This window comes from Urocitellus parryii, chromosome 9 (genome assembly GCF_045843805.1).
Source record: "Urocitellus parryii isolate mUroPar1 chromosome 9, mUroPar1.hap1, whole genome shotgun sequence".
NCBI classification, from domain to species: domain Eukaryota; kingdom Metazoa; phylum Chordata; class Mammalia; order Rodentia; family Sciuridae; genus Urocitellus; species Urocitellus parryii.
Window position 1 is genome coordinate 67,197,350 of NC_135539.1, and position 19,812 is coordinate 67,217,161.

The 19,812-nt window shown below is 34.6% G+C and overlaps 1 protein-coding gene across 1 annotated transcript in view; it reads left to right on the top strand.

The window, feature by feature from the left end:
• Positions 1-19,812, top strand: part of Myo3a (myosin IIIA) — a 200,593-nt gene that overhangs the window by 49,132 nt on the left and 131,649 nt on the right. Inside the window, exons 5-8 of the mRNA XM_026401190.2 lie at positions 2,353-2,429; positions 7,570-7,715; positions 10,301-10,366; positions 13,174-13,329. Coding sequence (XP_026256975.2) covers positions 2,353-2,429; positions 7,570-7,715; positions 10,301-10,366; positions 13,174-13,329 — 445 coding nt within the window. The remainder of the gene's footprint in view (positions 1-2,352; positions 2,430-7,569; positions 7,716-10,300; positions 10,367-13,173; positions 13,330-19,812) is intronic.

Genomic DNA, 19,812 nt, shown 5'->3' on the forward strand with positions numbered 1-19,812 from the left:
TGTGATGTGGAGTTACACTGTTCGTGTATTCACATAGGAACACAGGAATGTTATGCCAGTCATTCTACTGTCTTTCCAATTCCCATGCCCCCTCTTCCCTTCATTCCCCTCTAATTCAGTGAATTTCTGTTCTTCCCTCTGTCTCCCTCCCCACTTATTATGAGTAAGCATCTGCATATCAGAACATTTGACCTTTGGTTTTGGGGATTAGCTTATTTAGCTTAGCATGATAGTCTCCAGGTCCATCTGTTTACCAGCAAATGCCATAATTTAATTGAAGGGCACCTAGGTCAGTTCCATAGCTTAGCTATTGTTAATTGAGCTGCTATAAACATTGATGTGTCCATCTCACTGTAGTAGTCTGTTTTTAAGTCTTTTGGGTATATGCCAAGAAGTGAGATAACTGGGTCAAAAGGTGATTCCCTTCAAATTTGAAAAATGATACAGAGGAGGTGTTTTATCTTTAATGAAATTTTTAAAACTTCATTGAATTTTGAAGCTCATCAATTAGGATAGGATTTATGCATAGAAGGAGAAAGTCAGTAAGGGATATATCTAACATGGAACCAAAACACCCCAATGTCCAACTATCGCACCATTGAAACACCCATTTGGCCAAATCTAGCCTTTAAATTTCATGGTGAAAGTTAAATGCCATCTTGAGGGAATCAAATATACCCCCATTTTAAATCTCAATCATTGTCTTCCTCTACTTGGCTTATTAGATAAGCAGCGAGAGCCGAATACTAATGGAACACTTATAAGGTACTTGGCAAAGCAGAGAAATCAATGACCACTCATGATTTGGGTCTATCCCATCAAGTCCAGAGCAGGTCAAGGGCAGGAGCACTGTACTGTCCCCCTTGCATGAGGAAGAGGAGGATGAAAATTGAGAGGAGACATCTTATTTCAAATTCTCATGAGGATCAGTGATGTTTACGTCTAACCAGGTAGCAGTAATGGAAATATGACATAATGTTTGGTTGTCTCTTCATTATAGCACTTCATTTTGTAATCTCTACAAAGGTAAAAGAAAAGAAAAATGAGGCAAATGGTCATTTTTATTAATGTATACATAAATAACTTTTTAAATAAAAAGTTCTGCTTTAATGTTTTGAAAGATCAAGTGGTTCACAAAAAATACTTGTATACCTAGCATCGGTGGAACACATTAAATATGTGATATGTAAAATATGTGCTATATACTAACAATATAAGTCATTATTATTAAGAAATCATTTTTCACACTTGTTTATTTTTAAGTAAGAAAATATTCTGAATTGCATTTTTTAATATTCTGGCATGCAGTATAATTGTTCTCAATGTTACTTTTTTATTTGTGAAATTGAATACTCAGAACAATTCTATTTAAATAAATAGAAACAAACTGGGAAAAAAAAACACAAAAATTGGAGCTGGGGTTGTAGCTTAGTGGTAGAGCACTTGCTTAGCAAGTGTGAGGCCCTGGGTTTGAGTCTCAGCACCACATATAAATAAAATACAGGTCCATTTACAACTAAAATAAATATATATTTGAAACAAACCCACAGAAACAATTTTAGTTAAATAGGAGTAAGAAGTTCTGGTGTGCTACTGCATGGTAGACCGACTGTAGATAAAGATAATGTACTGTATATTTTGAGTGTTTTCACCATAAAGAGATCATAAACATTTAAAGAGATAGATAAGATCAGATATTATTAATCTAATTTGATACAATATATAAATGTATCAAAACATCACATGATACCTCATAAATATGTGTGATTTTTATGATTTTATGTATTGGTTTAGTATAAATTTAAATTTAAAATCACTGATTCTATTAATGATGTTGGTTTAAATGTTAGATATAGTTAATTTAAAACTTGTAATTTGGCCAAAGTTGATAGATGTAAAATAATTTTATGCACATTTACAACTTAACTACTATGTATATAACATCATATAAAACATTTTAAAATTCCCCAGCTTTATTTATGGGGAGAGGAAGGAAGGAAAACAATTATATGCCAAAATATGTAATTAGAGTTCAAATAGTATAAACTGTAGAGCATCAGAGGAAGTAGAGATTAGTATGATTGGAAGCAGATTAGAAGCCAGAATGGGGGCATAAGACTTGAAATGGGACCTTGGGCAGGATTTAGATATGAAAATAGGAAATAAGAGAATTATTCTGTATTTTGGTTATGCAGAGATCCTGATTCATTCTTCTTTAAAGTGAGTTCAAGTCCAGTGACAGCTTTGAGGGAACAGAATTTTAATATTCATTTGAAAGAAAATTTATAGCAATCGAAATCACTTTACAAGGCTAATTAATGTAAAAGGTAATCTCTCGTCTCTTTCTTCTAGGCGTGTCTGCCCAGCTCACCAGCACCCGGCACCGTCGGAACACATCCGTGGGAACACCATTTTGGATGGCTCCTGAGGTCAGAGTTTTGAGAAAGACAGTGTTCTCACTTCCCTTTTCACGTATACTGTATCTCCACAGTATTTTGGAATACAACAGAAGAAAGGGTGCTTTGTGTTATTTAAACATAGGATTTTTGCATGTGTGAGAAAGAACCCTGGAGTTGCCCCATAAATGAGCCACGAATAAACGAATGAACAAATATGAAGTGGAATGAATGAGTCAACCCAATGAGGTAGCAAGAAGCTACTTGCAGTTTTAATTTTTCATTAATTTACTTCTTGGTTTAGCATGTATCTGTTATAGATTTGTGTGTTTTGTTTTTAAATTAGAAATGTGAGAACCCTTGACTTTGTTATATCAGATTGAGGTCCATTGACCAAGATATCAAGTTCCCATATTGTTCACCCACTTGGGGTCAGCTTTAGTAGATTCTTTTCATCATTATGTGAGTGAAATTGTAGATAAATTACTAAAATAGTTAAGGGAAAAAGTGTTCAGTTACATCTTCCCTCCGCAGCCACTGTTTAGTGCCTTCTGTCTTTTTTGTTATGTTTATCAATAAAGAACACTTATTTTTGAAAATCCTCTCTGCAACCATTGGGAAAAGCTCTGCTATTTACCTATGGTTTTCTAGAGAGTAAAGGAAGCAGAAGCAATTCAAACACTATATTAATATTGCAAAAGCTTCTAATTAAATTTGGCATTTAAATCCTGGTATAATCTTTTTATTTGAATACCAATTCAATTATTTTTTATAAAAAGTTAGAATGTATACATACAAAATAAGGAGAGAGAATTTACTATTTTACGAGACTTTATGAAAATCCAGCGGATTAAAAAAAAAAAACTTAACAGGGGCTAAATCTGAAAATAAAAATATAAAGTGTAGTCATTAGCAAAAACAGAATTGAATGAGAATCTCAAAAGAGTTTCTTTAAGCTGGGCGTGGCACACACCTGTAATCCCAGTGGCTCTGGAGGCTGAGGCAGGAGGATCACCAGTTCAAAGCCAGCCTCTGCAAAAGTGAGGTGCTAAGCAACTCAGTGAGACCTTGTCTCTGAATAAAATATAAAATAGAGCTGGGGATGTGGCTCAGTGTTTGAGTATCCCTGAGTTCAATCCCTGATACCCTCTCCCATCAAAAAGAATTTCTTTAGTATTTTTTTCTGATATCTCACTAATGTTTTGAATACTTGTAAAAAATTAAAAACAGTGAGAAGTCAATAAAAATGTAGTTTTCTACTAAATATTTTGCATCTTGTTAGCATGTATTAATAATTAATATGAATAATGCAGCTTATGATAGTTATGATTAATACCCTAGTTATGTTTTATGTTAATTTATAATAACAAAGCCATTATCACATATTTGAGTTTGCCTTTTAATAAAAACAGTCCTTAATGTGTAATTAGTAAACAGTCATTTTTATGTCATTATTTATTATTAATAAACCTACAATAACTGTAAATAGGGCTTTCTTTTAACAAACTCAGGTTATTATAGAGAAGAAAAAAGGCACCCTGATGTTCTTCCAAGCTGCCGTATAAATATGTGCTCGAGATTTTGTGCATATTTTATTCATCTCTCTAAAATAAGTACTTTTTAATCTTGAAGACTGTGTTCTGAATAATCAGTTTCAAGATGCCCCATATAAACCACTTCTGTCTTATTAATGAAATAAATAATGTTTATGTTATTGAATAATATATATTTTGACCCTAATTGACATAGAAGTATTTCATTGTTTTTAGGGCTTCAGAGGCAAGCTTGTTGAAATAAAAAATCCCGAATTTCTAATGTTTTAAAATCAGATCTTTAGAGTTATACATAGTAGTTGGGTTCATCTTGACAAATTCTTACATGCATGGAAGTCGACTGCAGTTTATGAGCCCCCCTTTCCGCTCCCACTCTCCCTCCCCTCTCCCATTGCCTTTCCTCTACTCTACTGGATTTCCTTTCTCTTGTCTATTAATTGATACTTGATTGGTTCTTTGTATTATCCTATCCTTTTCTCCTCACTTCCTCTATTTTACTCTAGCTTCCACATATGAAAGAAAACATTCAATCTTTGAGTTTCTGAGTTTGGCTTATTTCACTTATCATGATATTCTCCATTTCCATTCATTTACTGGCAAAAATGGCATAATTTCATTATATTATGGCTGAGTGGAACTCTATTGTGTGTGTGTGTGTGTGTGTGTGTGTGTATCACAATTTCTTAATCCACTCACTGGGTTGAGTCCATAATTTAACTATGGTGAATTGTGCTGCTATAAAGGTGGATGTATCGCCCTAGTGTTTTAGATCTTTGGGGAAAATGCCAAGAAGTGGTATAGCTGGATCATATGGTGGTTCCATCCCTAGTTTTTTTTTTTAGGAATCTCTATATTGCTTTCCAAATTTTTTATATTCATCTGTAGTCCCACTAATAATGTGCAAGTGTTCCTGTCTTCTCACTACCTTGCTAGTATTTATTGTTGTTGGTATTCTTGATCATTGATTTGACTTTTTTTTTTTTAAAGTCTGCTTCCAAGGTAGTATTGTTGGTTACCTAAAGCTATCCTTTCCAAACTGGAATGCAGATGTGCCAGGGCAAAGGGGTCAAGGGAACTGACTACAATGGTAGGTGACCATACACATTTTGTATGAATGTGTATACCTTGGAGAGTTCAAGGGGTGGTTTAGGTAAAGTTTCTAGAACAAGCACAAACAAGAGATGTCCCAGGCAAACTGGCACATAAGTTCACCTGAACCTATGAGGACATATTCCTAGACCACATTTCTAAAGACACGGAATTATCCTGAAGGAACAATTTTACTAGAAAAAAAATTGGTATGAAAAACATATTATTTTATGCTAAGGCAAAGATATGGAACAGAATGGAAATTTCATGTGAATATGTTTTTAAATTTGTGATGGTCTTAAAGAGCTATAATGCGTAGACTATATAATCCACCTAATTATCATGTACAATGTTACAATTTTAGTGTACATTCAGAGGACTGTGAATGTGTAGTCATCACCACCATCTAAGTTTAGAACATTTTTGTTGCCCTCTTGTACTGTTAATGAGCATTTCTCATCTCCTTTCAAACTCCCCTACCTTAGGCAAACATTAATCTACTTTTGGCTATATGGGTTTACCTATTATGAGCATTTCATATAAATAGAATCATACAATATGTGGCCCTTGTCTGGCGTCTTTCATTTAGTTTAATATTTTCAAGATTCATCCATATTATAGCATTTATTAGCATGCCTTTTTGTGGCATGCTAATATTTGATGGTAAGTATATACCACATTATGATTATCTGTTCTTCAGTTGAAGAACATTTAGGTTGTTTCCACATTTGGGCTCTCATGAACAATACAGCTATGAATATTTGCTACATGAATTTTTAATTTAAAATTTGGAACTGTTATGCTTTCTCCTGGTTATTCAGGCTATTCTCTCTGACTTTTAGCAGTTCAACCTTTTGCAATATTAAAAATATTTTGGTAAGAAAGTTTGAGAAGCCCTGTATAAGATGATGTCCCTAGCATATTAAGTTTGAAAACAATATTGCCTCTCTTTCTTTCTCTCTCTCTCTGTATATATATTTTAAATATATTACATATAGTATATATTTGTATATTTTATTATACATTTTATATCTATATTACATAACATATCTAATTACATAAATATATATTTACGTGTATTATGTTATATGTAATATATATTATACAAATAATTTGTGTCTGTATTTATTAGTGGCCTTCAGGTGGCTAGGAATGGATCAGCTCATAGCCTTCATATGTATTTGCCCATGAACTTGTTGCCCAACCCAGAACCTAAACATTATTGGCACATTTGCTCCTGTCTCTTCCTCTATCCTATTTTTTTGCCTCCTCTAGAGAACTGTTGATTTACATGTTGTACTCATCATTACCTTTCTTTTATTTTCTTAAAATCATACTTATATATTTATATTTAGGTGATTTCCTGTCATTTTATTGCTTTTAGTGTCCGGTAGGAAGAAAAACTTATTAATGAGGAATTCACCCTTCCTAAGTGAAATGTGCAAAGACTACCAACTCAACTCCAGTGTGCCAGCATGAGGGGTTTTTAAATGTGTTGCATCTGATTTTCAGCAGAGCCAGAAAGATGAGAAATGTTGCCGACAGGGCCTTTGATTTCTTTCACTTTGCATATAATTTTATAGTACTGAAGTTAAGTGATATAATTCTTATCTGCCATTATCCAAAACCATTTGTTATTTTTCTGGTAGGTTGGCATTTACAAAATGTAAAAATTTTTAAATGTAAAAAATGGTTTTTAAAACTATAAAGCTGATTTCCTTTTTGTGATTACTGATGTGAACAGTTGTCATTTGTAAACTATCTGTGTCTGTAGTTACATATTTAGAAATGAATTATGATGTATTTAATGCAATGATTTTTTATAAAGTAATACTTATAATATTGCAAAAACATATCCTGTTTCTCTTGTCTCTCAACTGTATACTTTGGTTTGAGGCATGTTTTTAAACCTGGTTGCAGTACTACAATTTAATGTAGCCCAGATAAGCTGCTGGTAAATCTTTATCAATATTTATTTTTATTCAGGATTTTTTTAAAGTTAATGGATTAAACCTTTCTGCATTCCTCCAACCTCATTCCTCCTTTGGATACTCTTGCCTTCTACTTGCCAATAAGAATCAGGGCCATCTAACTAGACTGCCTTAAGATTATTTTCCTTGACTTCTTTCACTTTTAATTCTTTGAAAATCTGTACTTTATCTCTGTCCAGGTGAATGTCTCCTTTCTGTCATCAAATGTTTATTGAGTGACAGCCACTGCACAGTCTTTAGATGTGTAGTTGATCCCATTACATTCCTTTGGGGACATGCTTTCTTTCTACTCTTCTTTTATATTTTCAACAATATTCCTTTTAATAGGCTTCTTATATTTGCAAACCTGCTAAAGTATTCTCTGTTCTCAGAACAAAAATACTACTACATAATAAGTTGATTGCTTATTGTACTATTAAATTACTTCCTTTACTTATAGCTATCAGTCTTCATCACTTTAAACATTTAATCTTTATTCTAAATGTTAGGGTGCAAGCTTGTTAAAGTCACACACTTCACCTTTGTGTTGTCTTCTCTTAGGTGATTGCATGTGAGCAGCAATTAGATACCACTTACGATGCCAGATGTGACACTTGGTCCCTGGGTATAACTGCCATTGAGCTGGGTGATGGAGATCCTCCACTGGCTGAGCTGCATCCCATGAGAGCACTCTTCAAAATACCAAGGTCAGACAGTCAGCATTAGGTTCAGTATCTGCATCCCCTTAGTCTTCCTTGAGCCACTGACTTCTCATCTTGCTCATCATGGAAATATTCAGACCTGTTCAGCAAGTTGGGAGCAGAGTGACCTGGAATATTATTCTGCTTCTTCCAAGACTATCTTTGTTCAGTAGTTGCATTTCCCTGATTGAAGTAAAAGAGTTTCTCTTGATAATCAGTGTGTCTTTTGCTAGAATTTGAGCTCAGAAAATAACACTCCGACTCCTTATCCTTTCCCCAGTGAGTCAGTGAGGCACCCTCGAACTGATCGGTGTAACAGTGATTTGCTTCATCTACCAATCTAGAAATGTTTTACTACTTGCTAAGACTTCTCTTTGTTCAGAACCTTAAGATAATATTGTTAAAAATGATAAATAAAATTTAGTGATAAAATACTAATGATTTAAAATATGTCATTATAATATGATATAGACTAATACCCTCTTTAGAGCCATGAAAGTACTGCGTAGACTCCGCTCCTCTGGTGTGTGTAGCAACAAATCTTCCATGGGCTTATCTATTACTCATTTCTTTAAATATTGCTTTATCTGTCTGTTGGTTAGTTCTAGATGTTTCAGAAAACGAATGTGAGAAGATTGCTTATCTTAATTGTGAATGTGTCATTTTTGAAGATGTTAAAGTCTTCAAAATGCCTGGCACCTTAATTCTAATAGAATGCATAAATACAGCCTGTGGTGACAGGGATGGGGGCGGAGTGGTATGGTAATATATTACAGTCTGTTATTACACTATCTATTAAACAAATTTGTGATCTCCACACCTGAAGACACAGAATCACACATACAAAGTCCTGGGGAGGAAGAATTCTTCCTAAAAGAATAACAATAACACCAATGTGTTCTATTCACTCCCCAAATAATCCATTTTAAATATTTGACATGCAGTTTAATTCTTATAACATCAAAGCATTTAATTTTGTTTTTTATTGCCCTTGAATTTCCAGTCTATCTGTAGGTTCTGAATTATATTGCTTCAGGTGTATGGCAACTTTTACATAATAATCTCAATGTTATTTCAATTCTTATTGTTTGTAAACATATATTACTTATTTGGTAAGTGGGGAAACAAGATTACAGAAAAGAGAGGAAAACTGTCTGATTCCAGCTTCAAGACATCTTGTTGAATTTGAGGAAAACAGGAAAAAAAATCTATATTGCTTACACCCTATTGTCATTCTTAATTTAAATGAAGCTCTTTATTTCCTGAGCCATTTTGATTGTGGTTTAAACCATCATATTTAACCTAATATTATTAGTCTTGGTTATAATGCCACCTTGGAGGAAGGGTGACAGCTGTTGATTCAGATATACAGTTACATGGTTGTTGATAGCTCAGTATTATGCAGTTTGCCAGGTGATTCTGGAAACTGCATCATATTAATTATTTCTTATCATTTCTACCACCAGTATCTCTCCAAAATGAAAGTCTGAGAATATTGACTGTAGACATAGGTAAGGAAAGATATCTAAAAAGTTACCCAGTTCTGAGTGTCGTGAACTCATTATGACTTTACTATTCTATTATGAGCCAATAAGTCTCATAAAAGGAAATATTCGGGGGACAAGAAACAAAACAAGATTGCTGGTAAAAAGAACTACTTCTTTTAACTTGTAAATCAGAAATCTTCCAATTGTCCTAAGGATTGTGAAATGAGCTCAGGCGTGATCTGGGGCAGATGAGTAGCCGCACTTTTCTTTAATGAGCCTGTACAAACTGTACATTAATTTCATTATAAGCTATTTAAGGAGGACTGCAGAACCGAAGGCAAAGTATTTCCATTCCACTAATGAAAACAAAGAGCTGTTGGAATGAACATAAAGCAGCACTTCAGCGATTCAGCCATCATGGTTGATCAATGTTGCTTGATTATGGAGTTAGATCAGCCTCGTTTTCACAGATGTGCCAAAAAAGAAAGTAATTGTTCAGCTTGAAAAATGAAAAGAATTAATAACAAGATCTTTTAAGTGGCACTCAGAGCTTTATAGCTAATAATATTTTACAGTCCCTTGCTTTTGTAACACTCGGTAACACTGTTTCCTGAAATGTATGCAGTAACAAAAGAACAACTCACATTCTGCTGTGCCTCTCTGTGCAGTACTGTCCTCCTTATTCTAAACAGTCCTCCTTTCAAGTCACCTCTGTACACCTCTGTGCACCCTCAGAGACTTCAGCAGGATTCATGAGGGGCAGGGGGTTACTTTATTCCAGAATTCATTGTTTCTATTCTGCTAAGTATTGATGTTTTCCCCTAGGGCTGTCAGGTAAAAGCAAGAAAAATTCTTTTAAAAGAAAAAATTAGCAGTTAGAAAAATTGGGTCATACATTAAATGCTTTCAGAAGAAAAGAAAAAGGAACCTGTCATTTTATGTCAAGAATGATTAAAACTAATTATCTCTCTTGGAATTGGAAAATGGTGGCTTTCTTGAGTTACAGTGGGTGAGTGCAGTAATGCATTGGTCTATCTGACTGTGCTTCTCTATTGCATTGACTGCCCAGTGGACATCATCCGACCTTGATTCTTGTTTTTCTAGGAATCCACCTCCAAAACTAAGGCAGCCTGAGCTATGGTCAGCAGAATTCAATGACTTCATAAGCAAGTGAGTAACAATAGAGTTTTTTTGTTTTCTGGTTTGTTTTTGTTTTTGTTTTTTTTTAAAGAAGAAATAACATCCTGCATTGATTTTGAACTGTGCTTGTTTGCCAGTGTCACTGGGCTTCTTAATCTCCTCCTGTTGCTCTTTATCTGTTGAATAGCTCCAGAGGTTTCCCTTATTTTCTTCAAAAGAAGCATCTGTAGTGTCTTCTGTGAGTTCATTGATACTCAAATAATGCTCTCAGGGTCAAGTTTATTCACGTATCTCTAGCTGTGCTCCTGGGGAGGCCTTATCATCCATGGACATATTATGTTCCTCCTTTCACTTGCCTTTGGCAGGTATGCCTTAGGCATCTTGTACAAGCTCAACCATCATCCCTTTAGCCAGTCATTTAACCCTTTACTTATGTACATCACTGTTCTCCCTGCAGTCAGAGAATTTTCACTGCAATCAGTGAATCAGAAAATCATATTTATAAAAAGCTTTATGTGTGAACATCAGAGGCATTTTTTTCTTAAGTGCATTTTTTTGTTTGTTTGTTTTTTGTTTTGTTTCGTGCTGGAGATTGAACCCAGGGCCTTGTGCATGTGCAGTAAGCACTCTACCAACTGAGCTGTATCCCCTGTAGTAGATTAAGCTTATTAATATGTAAATGTCTATGGCAATTGTTTTTGTTGTTATTATTGTTGTTGTTGTTCCTTTCCATTGGACATTTTAAACTTGACAAATAGCTCAGGAGCACTGTCTCCATACAAAATTGACTAGGAACTAGGTGTCAGTCATTTATAAGAATCTATCCCATAATCCTTTTTCACAATTTTTGTTATGTCTTTACCTTAAAAAGATAAGGTAAAGGATGACCCCAGTTGTAAATGGGACCGAGGAGAAGGGGCATTAAAATGTGGTGTGCCAAAAATCTACTCAGAAAATGTAAAAAGGACAAGAAAGCAGAGTAACCAGCCATTTTTATACATACTGCTATCACTGATTTTCCTACCAAGAATATCTGCTTATATTTCTAAAAGCAAGAGAATTAGATTCAAGAGTTTGTAAGAACCCAAGATAGATTGATAACCTTTTTACCTTCAAGTTTTCACTGATCAGATATTACTAAGCATGTGTTAAACACTACATTATATTTAGTGAATTACAATAGCATTTCTCAGTTCTCCTAGGAGAACCACTGTTAGCTTTAAAGGGATCCCCATGATTCAGAGTGTCTGCCCTCATGTCTTCAAGATCCTCCCCAACAGATCCTCCATGGAACATGGGTTCTTTGACATGTTTCTCACTGTGTCCCATCTAAGAAATGTTCCTGGTTTCCTCCAGGGAGTTAGAATTCTGTCTTGCAGAGTGTTATATTTTGTTCCTCTTCCACTAGAAACATTGCAAATTTTATTCAACTTTACTGTTTTTGGTGACTTTCTCTCTAATTACACAGTAAAGCAACTCTGGAGCACTGAATGTGTCTTTCTTTGCCACTGTCACTCCAGGATCACTGTGTACCTGGTACACATTGGTTATTGGTAAAGGTACTTTCTTTCATGTGAGACTCTTCTTATCGCTTAAATGTGTATGTTACAGATATTAAAAATTGCTATGCATATTTTGTTTAAGTAAAACTTATTCTTATTTTTAGACATTATCATCCTTATTTCTTAGCATTTTTATCTATTTTGGTTAAGCCTGATGAAATAAATGGCCAAATTATAATCCCAGGAGGATCAGTGTTACTGCTTGTCCCTGAAGCCAAGGATTGGGCAGCAGGGACTTCTACTTCTTCTCCTTGTCCTCCTTTTTCTTCTTCTTTTTCTACTTTTTAGTATCCAGTTTTATCATAATTATAGAGCCTCTGTATCTCAGGGTTGAATGGTCTTGGAAAGTTATAAGAACTCAAACACATAGTCACAGAGCTTAAATCCTTCTTGAACATGTGCGTGAATTGGCCATTTGATCAGTACTGAAATATCCCTTATGAAAACAATCATGCAAAAAATAAAAATAAAAAAAATAAAAACAATTATGCTTTCCATTGCACCCCATTACACCCTGATAAACTTCACTTAAAAAATTCTTCTTTACACTGACTTGAAAGCTGTTTCTCACTTAATTACATGCCTCAGTCCTAGATTTTTCCCTCGTCATAACCACTGAGAGCTACCAAATGCCTCTTAAAATATTTGAAGACAGTTGCCATGGCTGAAAAAACATCCTAAGTCTGTTCAGATGCTCCTCCCCTGGTGTCCTTGCAGGTGCTCTCATTGGCATGGTGTGCCCTGGTGGAATCTATCAACAGGTGTGATCTGCAGTGCTACATCTACTGTATGACCTCAGGAAACACCTGCTGACAGGAATGCAAATGTCTGCAGCAGATTAGTCTTCTCCAGTGGGTTAGCAGTTTTATCACTCGAAAGAAATAGAAAGAAATCAGTGGAGAAGTTTGTGTTAATTTTAGATAAGCATTAAGACTGTGATGATTTCATTGTTGTTTATCTTTAGCCACCGACTTGAAGAGGAGACTTTGCAGTAGAGACAGAGTTTAATTATCACTATACATTAATGCCTACAGGGAGACTAAGGAAGTGGTATTGAGTGGAAAGTTGATATCATACAGTGTCCTAATTCTCAGATATGTGCACATTTGCAGACGTTCATTCATCATTTTGAAGTTTAATATTTTTTGAGATGTGCTTGGACTGAGCATCTGTGAGAAGTATCACTTTCTTAGTAGGGTAGATTTTTAGCAATATAAATAATAGTCTCAAAACTCTACCCTATTGAATGATTGTGTGTTCTTTTTGCCAGTGCAGGTGCCTGACTAAAGATTATGAAAAGCGCCCAACAGTATCAGATCTTTTACAGCATCAATTCATTACTCAAATCGAAGGCAAAGATGTGATGTTACAAAAACAGCTAATGGAATTCATTGACATTCATCATTGCATGGGAGGCACAGAAAAGGCCAGGTAATCAAATAATATCTGGAGTCCCAAAATCCAAATTACCTGAACACCCTGGACAGTTTTACAGGTCAATAGTTGCTAGGGTGGAAAAGGACCTCATTGAAGTTCTCTGGTTGTGATTTGAAGGTAATGGATTACTTACATGGAAAGTGAATGTCACATGTAGAGTTGCATCCTGATAAAGGTAAAGTTACTGGCAGCAATTTTTTTTTCTTTTTATGGTACTGGGGATTGAACCCAAGGATGCTTAACCACAGGGTCTCACTGAGTTGCTTAGACCTCACTAAGTTGCTGAAGCTGGCTTTGAACTCATGATCCTCGTATCGAAGCCTCCCAAGCCACTGAGATTACAGGGGTGTGCCACTGTGCCCTGCTGGCAGTATTTTTTAATGACTTCATGATGATTAGTGTTGGTATATAAAACAAAAGAATTGTTTTCTGGTCTTTTGCAAAGTAAAATATATTAAATCTTGGATTTAAAAAAGAAAATGTATTAACTCTTGAAAGACTTTTTAATACTATTATTAGTTGGCATAATTTTCTCTGGTTCAATTATATTTAAAATCATTTTAATATCTTTCTTCATATTTCCTATTTAGATTTTTTTCTTTATTTTTATTTATATATGACAGCAGAATGCACTACAGTTCTTATTATATACATACAGCACAATTTTTATATCTCTGGTTGTATACATAATAATATTCACATCAATTCGTGTCTTCATACCTGTACTTTGGATAATAATGATCATCACGTTCCACCATCATTAATTACCCCATGTCCTGTCCCTCCCCCTCCCACCCCTCTGCCCTATCTAAAGTTCATCTATTCCTCCCATGCTCCCCCTCCCTATCCCACTATGAATCAGCCTCCTTATATCAAAGAAAACATTCAGCATTTGGTTATTTGGGATTGGCTAACTCCACTTAGTATCATCTTCTCTAATGTTTTAGGGAATTTAAAAGATACATAGAACTATACAACATAAAAAATTTCTCAAGTACAAAATTCTAATCTATAAACTTTTAGTATCTTTTATGGATGAATATACATTTTTAAAGCAAAATTTAGAATAATGTTTACGTGTGCTCTGGAGTCTGTCTTCTTTCAACGAATAGTGAATATTCATGTCATTAAATATCCTCCTACCACAAATTTTTTAATGGCTGCACAGCATTTATTGCCTGTTTATTCAATGATTGCTTTAAATTATTCTCTCTTATAAGATATGTAAGTTGCTACTAATTGTTTTTACCTTAACAAGTAATATTGTAAAGAATAGAGTTGTACAGGAATTTCTTATTCTTTTTTAAAAACATTTTTTTTAGTTGTAGATGGACACAGTAACTTTATTTTATTTATTTATTTTTATGTGGTGCTGAGGATCGAACCTAGGTGAGCACTCCACCACTGAGCCACAACCCCAGCCCTCTTATTGTTTCTTTAAGATAAATTCCCATGGAAGGTACTGTTAAGTCAAAAGATAGTCTTTTGTAATTTAAATTTATTTTTGAGAATCCTATTGGTTTCATCTCCAAAGCATATCACAATTAAGAAAAATGGTAGACATGAATAGAAAACAGGACATGGCTTATTTGAATTTCTGTTGTGAGTTTAGAAATGTAATTACTATTGTTTAATGTCTACTATGTGTCAGATATTGTCATAGAATTTATTCATACTGTCTCATATGATTTTAAAACAGAATGAAGAAAATAATCTGACATCCTATTTTCACAGAAGAAAAGAAATAAAGTTTATAGAGGTAATTAACTTATAGGCTGCATGGATAATGAATGGCTTGATCCCAACACCCATGCCTTATCCATGAGCAAAAGGTCTAACAGTTGTGGATAACCTCAGGAGATAATGATCCTTGCTTACATGAGTTTATGGTCTTGGTGCAGAGACAGAATGAATATGCCTTTAACAAGTAAATATTAAGGTTATGACTAGAATTAAGTGACCAAAAGAAAGAGGCAGGCAATAGTGAGGAGGTGGCCATGGGCTCCTCTGGTCCTGTCGTTACATCTTTGTGTGAATGGAGTTCCATAGTCTTCCACAACCCCATCCTTCTCAAAACAAGCAACCAGCAAACAAATAAAATAAACAGAAATTGAGTTGTACCAACATTATGTAGGATGTTCAATGTCAAGAACTATGAAGCACCTAAGATTTTACTCTATTTGCAAACTGACAAGTTGGCCTGCTAGCTTCATGAATGCTAATAGAAGACTCAAGAGTTTGAAATCAACTCACAGTAGCTAAACTATGGAATAAACCTAGGTGTCCTTCAACAGATTAATGGATAAAAAATGTGGTATATATGTATATGATATTACTCAGATTTAAAGGAAAATGAAATCATGGCATTTGCCAGTAAATGGATGGAACTGGAGAATATCATGCTAAGTGAAATAAGCCAATCCCAAAAAAACCAAAGGCTGAATGTTTTCTCTGATATGCAGATGCTGATTCACAATAATGGATGGGGGGCTAGGAAAGAATAAAGTTACTTCAGATTAGGCAGAGGGGAGTAAAGGGACAGAAGGGTGTATTCTTATGTACATATATGATTGTACTTTATGTACATATATGATTGCATGAATAAGGTGATTCTACATGTAAAATCACAAAAAAATGAGAAATTATACTTCATTTGTGTATGATATATCAAAGTGCATACATGTATTCTGTCATGTATAGCTAATTAGAACAAATAAAAAACTTAAAAAAAAAGAGACAAATCAGGGACAAAGGACTTGATTACTCATGGCAAAACTGAAAGCACAAGTTTTCTTCTCACGTTGGTTGTCCCTGCCCTTTAAGTCCTCAGGGTAATATGGAACTCTCAAGGTGGATACTGCATACAGAGTAGACTTGCCTTATAGGTGGAAAACCCTGTATTTAGGGAACTCTAATCTTTTTAAAGCATTGTTAGTATCCAGTCTAATTTTTGCCATGAAAGAGACATATCTTGACCATCCTGGATAGCAAATAAAATACAAAGCAAGCAAACAAACACCTTTCATCTGTTCTTGAGAGAGACAATGTTTTTTGTTTTTTTAAATTTCCAAGTTCTTTGCTATTTAATCATTGAAAATAAAGTCTTGAACAAAAAACTAATACAAGACATGCATTGATGTGAGGGACCCAGGGAGATTTTCTCCTAGCATTCAAATATAAAAATGGTTAAACTAAGACACAATGTTTGTATTTTAATCCTGATGTTCTAGGTTTCAGTTATCAACACTTGAAAAATTACTATATACTGGACATTATGTTTAGGCTCATACTTCTGATTCTGAATCACAAGATGTGTTTTTGTTTATATTGGTAAGAATAGAACATGCTTCTAATATGAGAGCCCATGCCTTACTCAATTATGGAAATTTTTTAGCCATTATTCCTTTAAATAGTGATCCCCTCTGATTCTTATTATTATTTTTCTCCTATGAAATGAATGGTAGAATTTTCAAATCTACCTTACTACATGTTTTGAAATTTTTACTTAATGTTTGTCATCCATTTATCAATTTCTCCTACATTTTGGATGAATTATTTGGAATTGTTTTCCAATTCACTAATTCTGGCTTTGAACTGGGCCTAGTCTAGAAGCCATACTGTATATTAATTTTGCATGCTGATGTCTGTATCAACACTTAGTTTTTCATTTCTAGAATTTCTCATAGTTTTATTTTTGAATCATTTATACTTCATTCATATCTGATTTTTTTGTATCTGGTTGTTCATATGTGGCTTGTGTGTGTGTGTGTGTGTGTGTGGATACATACATTTTTTCTTTTTCTCTTTGATTTTATTCATACTCTTCAACAGTCACTATCAGATTTGCATTTCAATGGGTATAAGTTGTTCTGATTATTGATGTTATTGGTTTACTTAATATTTCACCTTCCTTTGTGCTTTTGAATGTGACTTTACTTCCCCATCCCGAGTGGGAGTTTCTTTTTTCTTTCTTTCTGCATTTTCTTCATTTTTAAAGGTTTAGTTTATGCCATGATTTGATTTCAAGGTTTCTTAGTCCAGAGCCTTCCTGCCCCTCATGTGTGGAAGAATATTGTAGTTATAGTCACTGTGCTTTCTAATTTCTAATAAGAGGCAGAGTCCTACCTCCCAATTATTTGGGAATTTCTTCCCATATTGGAAGGTATTTTGATCTGTTGAAGCAGTGGATAAATACCCTCTCTATAGAATATTTAAACAGGCTCCTGAAATTCTTTAATGTATGTTGAACATTTATCTAAAACATTTAAGCCATAAGACTTGCATTCCCTTATAAAGGAAAATCTTAGCATCTATTTGAATAAGAAATTGCAAACTAAATTTGCCTTTTGTAGTAGTTATATCATAAGGGTGTTATTATTTTAGCCTTTTTCATATTTATATAGAAAGCAAAATATCTTTAATATTTTACTTGATACCCTCTATATGCTAGTAATAATTGATGTTGATATGTATAAATTGTAATATTTTGTATATAATTTCACAGAAGCAATAAAGAATACTTACAAGATTTAGTTACTAAAACATAGATGTCTCTTAGACAGAAAGTACTATTAGTGACACTGTTGTAATCATCCCTCTTGGCCCATGTATGTGGTTTTCAAGGTAGAATGTAAGGCAACTTTGAGACATAGCTGAAAGGATTAACAAGTGAAAGATGAATTGAAAAACTGTTCAACCATTCAGTGTTAGAAGTGCCTAGTTCAAGCTGTCAGTTGTTTATTAGGTGTGGGACTTTATGCAATGTAAATTCTCTCAAGTAAGATTTTGATTTTGCAAAAGAGAACAATGAAAGGAGAAAAATCAATTGAAAATAATAAAAGGGTTCTTGTGGTGCAATCCAGTGCATGACTCCATTTTACTTTCTATTTGCTAAGCAAACTAATTTTTCTCTAATGGCTTAGACTATGTCATGGTGAGAATTATTCACCCTTTGGAACATTTACCCCTTTTCCTCAGCACATGAGACTTTGAAAGTGCTGTCCTGGTTGCTCTTATAACAGCCCATTTTTTCAATTCCCATCTCCACATGAATGTTTCAAAGAAACTTCAAACTCAATATCTCCAAAATTGAACTTAGACTACTTCATCCCAAATTAATTTGTTCCCTTTCTTAATAATGATACCATCATTCATCCCATTATCACCAATTAGAAATCTAGGGATTGTCTTGACAGACTACTCTCTTAGACTTTCTAGTTTTAGTCTAAAGCAAGGCTGAATTTCTTAGGTCACCATTCAATGCAATGCCAATTGTAATATAATCTTTGCCACCATAGAAATCATGAGTTGAGGTGACACCCATATTGTCTCAATATTTATGGAGGCTCTTGTTTAAAGCTCCAGATAAAGGTTCTAACACAGAGGTCTGACAGCAGAAGCCTTTATAGAGTCTGTGCTTGCTGTCTTTCTTTTTAGGATAAGAGTTAAGACCAGCATGTAAATGACCATTATACAAAGTAGAGAGTTTTAATCGCATAAAAGGGATGCAAACAATGTGAGGATTTTTCTGCTAGAATATTTCTGCTAGGCATAACAGAAGAACTTTGAATCAGCGCTGCAAAGATAAACTGGAACTAATCACATCAAAATAGAATTACCATGAGCTGAACACTATGGATGGAAAGAACAGCCTGAGCATAATGATGATAGCAAGGAGATATGCTCACAGAAAGACAAACATTCAAAGTTGTAAGAGGGGTAGCTCAGAGATAGGATTGGAGTGCTACACAGAGGGCAGACCATGGAGAGCACTGGAAGTCAGAGAGGGTGTGACCTGTAAACTTCATAGCCACAGGAATTACTGCATTCCTGCTCTTATACCACCTATGTCCTAATGAATACTGGTCTTTCATGGATTCTGAAGGCAAACTATGGATACACCAAGACACACTATAGATATTATTTTGGATGTGTTTTTTTTTATTCTCAGTATGACCTTCATCTCACTGTTTCTTCTTTTCTTCTTTTTTTTTTTGGGGGGGGGGTGAGGAGGTACCAGGGATTGAACTTAGAGGCCCTAGACTACTGAGCCACATCCCCAACCCTATTTTGTATTTTATTTAGAGACAGGGTCTCAATGAGTTACTTAGTACCTCACATTTGCTGAGGCTGGCTTTGAACTTGATTTTCTTGCTTCAGTCTCCAGAGCTGCTGGGATTACAGGTGTGTGCCACCACACCAGACTCCTAATTTTAAACTCCTGTAATGTTTAGAGGTAGAGGAAGTTGGTCCTCACTATGTTTAATTATCATCTATTTCTAAATGTCTCTGGCTGGGACTTGTCCTCCAGCCATCTCTCATTAATCATCATTGATTAATTACACACACTTGAAACCCAAAGCCTCTTTGGAGCCACCAACCATGGTTGCAACTCCAGTCCTCTATAGCAGCCTATATGGGGACCCAGACAGGAGTATTTCTCTTCTTCCATCTTGTTCTATATCAACACTAATGACT